Source organism: Phytophthora parasitica (assembly GCF_000247585.1).
Source record: "Phytophthora parasitica INRA-310 unplaced genomic scaffold supercont2.141, whole genome shotgun sequence".
NCBI classification, from domain to species: Eukaryota; Oomycota; class Peronosporomycetes; order Peronosporales; family Peronosporaceae; genus Phytophthora; species Phytophthora nicotianae.
The window spans coordinates 8986-10396 of NW_008649127.1; the positions used below are offsets into that span (position 1 = coordinate 8986).

Here is a 1411-nt window from a genome sequence, read left to right on the forward strand (position 1 = left end):
AAGTGAGTACTTCGTCCCCTCAGACCAGGGACACGTGAACGATCGTTCACTTAGAGTTTGTATACTCTAGAGGAAACCTACTTCCTCAACGCAAGGTGCTGTGTGACCCCGTCACATGCATTCTCGTCATACCTCGGAAGTATCGGCAGCTACACGACCAAGCCCACGGGCTTCTTCAAGCAGGCCGGTTACTGCTATTCGTCCTCCAAGGCCACGCTCAACATGATCACTTGATCTCTTGCGTTCGACCTGCAGGCAAGCGGCATCGTTATCGTGTCGGTGCACCCTGGATACGTGGACACGGATATGACCCAGGGCAAGGCCACGCCGAAGCCCGAGGACAGCGTGATGGCCATGGTCAGTCTTATCGACAAGCTAAACCATGAGAGCACGGGCAAATTCTTCAACCTGGACCCGCAGATCCCGTTGGCGGAGCTTCCGTGTAACTTCCCTTTGGCAAGCGGCAGCATAGTCCGTCTGTGGTTCTTGATCCACTAATTGGCGAAAGAAATGCCCTCGCTAATTCACCTTACCACAAAATAAAGTTACTGCGGGGTTATAACGTTGAGTTGGTCTTTGGCGCTTAGAGCATGTCTGATACTTCACTTACCGATATCGAAATAGGAACAAACTATTCGTCGAGCATTCCATCGAGTCGGTTTATGTCAGAACAATGCGATATGGGTTAGACCTTTAACTCACTGATATCTCATGATTTCTATTTTTCAACTAACAACGACTCAGGGGAAGTATTTGTTTTTGGAACTAAATCAAAAGGTGATCGATAAATTAGGCCACGGGATAATGGGTCTTTATTGCGACGATATATTCGTCCATAGCCGCGCCGAGGGAGGCAAGACGGCCATGGAGGTGTACTTGGGTCGCCTCCGTTGAGTGTTGGATGCTATGCGAGCCAACAAGCTCTACGCCAACATCAACAAGCGCGTTTTCGCGTCACCAGAGATCAAAGTTCTCGGTTGCTTCGTCAGCAACGCTGGAAATCGAGCTGACCCCGACAAGATGAAGGCCATTGCAACGCTGGGATTCGAGCTGACCCCGACAAGATGAAGGCCATTGCAATGTGGCCGACACCCAGATCTCAAAAGGATCTCAGGAAGTGGTTGGGTTTGGCCAACTACCTCCACAAGTACAGCTCAGGGTACGCGGGTCTCGCAAACCCTTGTCGGATCTCCTGAAGAAGGATGCCGACTGGCGCTGGGAACAAACGCATCTTTGACAGCGTCAAGACCAGCCGGCAAGGGCACCGATACTGGCGTTGCTGGACGAGACGAAACCATTCAGCGTCATCTGTGATGCCTCCGACTATGCAATCGGTTGTGCACTACTGCAAACCGATGCAGCTGGACATGAACGAGTCATTTCGTTCCAGTCCAGGCAGCTCAAGGCTGCC

General features: G+C 51.5%; 1 protein-coding gene across 1 annotated transcript; it reads left to right on the top strand.

Moving 5' to 3' along the window:
- Positions 1–115: 115 nt before the first annotated feature.
- PPTG_19582 (hypothetical protein) lies at positions 116–498 on the top strand (the record flags this gene model as incomplete). Its single annotated transcript, XM_008918108.1, has 2 exons — positions 116–187; positions 256–498. The coding sequence occupies 2 exons, from the start codon at positions 116–118 to the stop codon at positions 496–498; spliced, it is 315 nt and encodes a 104-aa protein (XP_008916356.1).
- Between the last annotated feature and the right edge of the window lie 913 nt (positions 499–1411).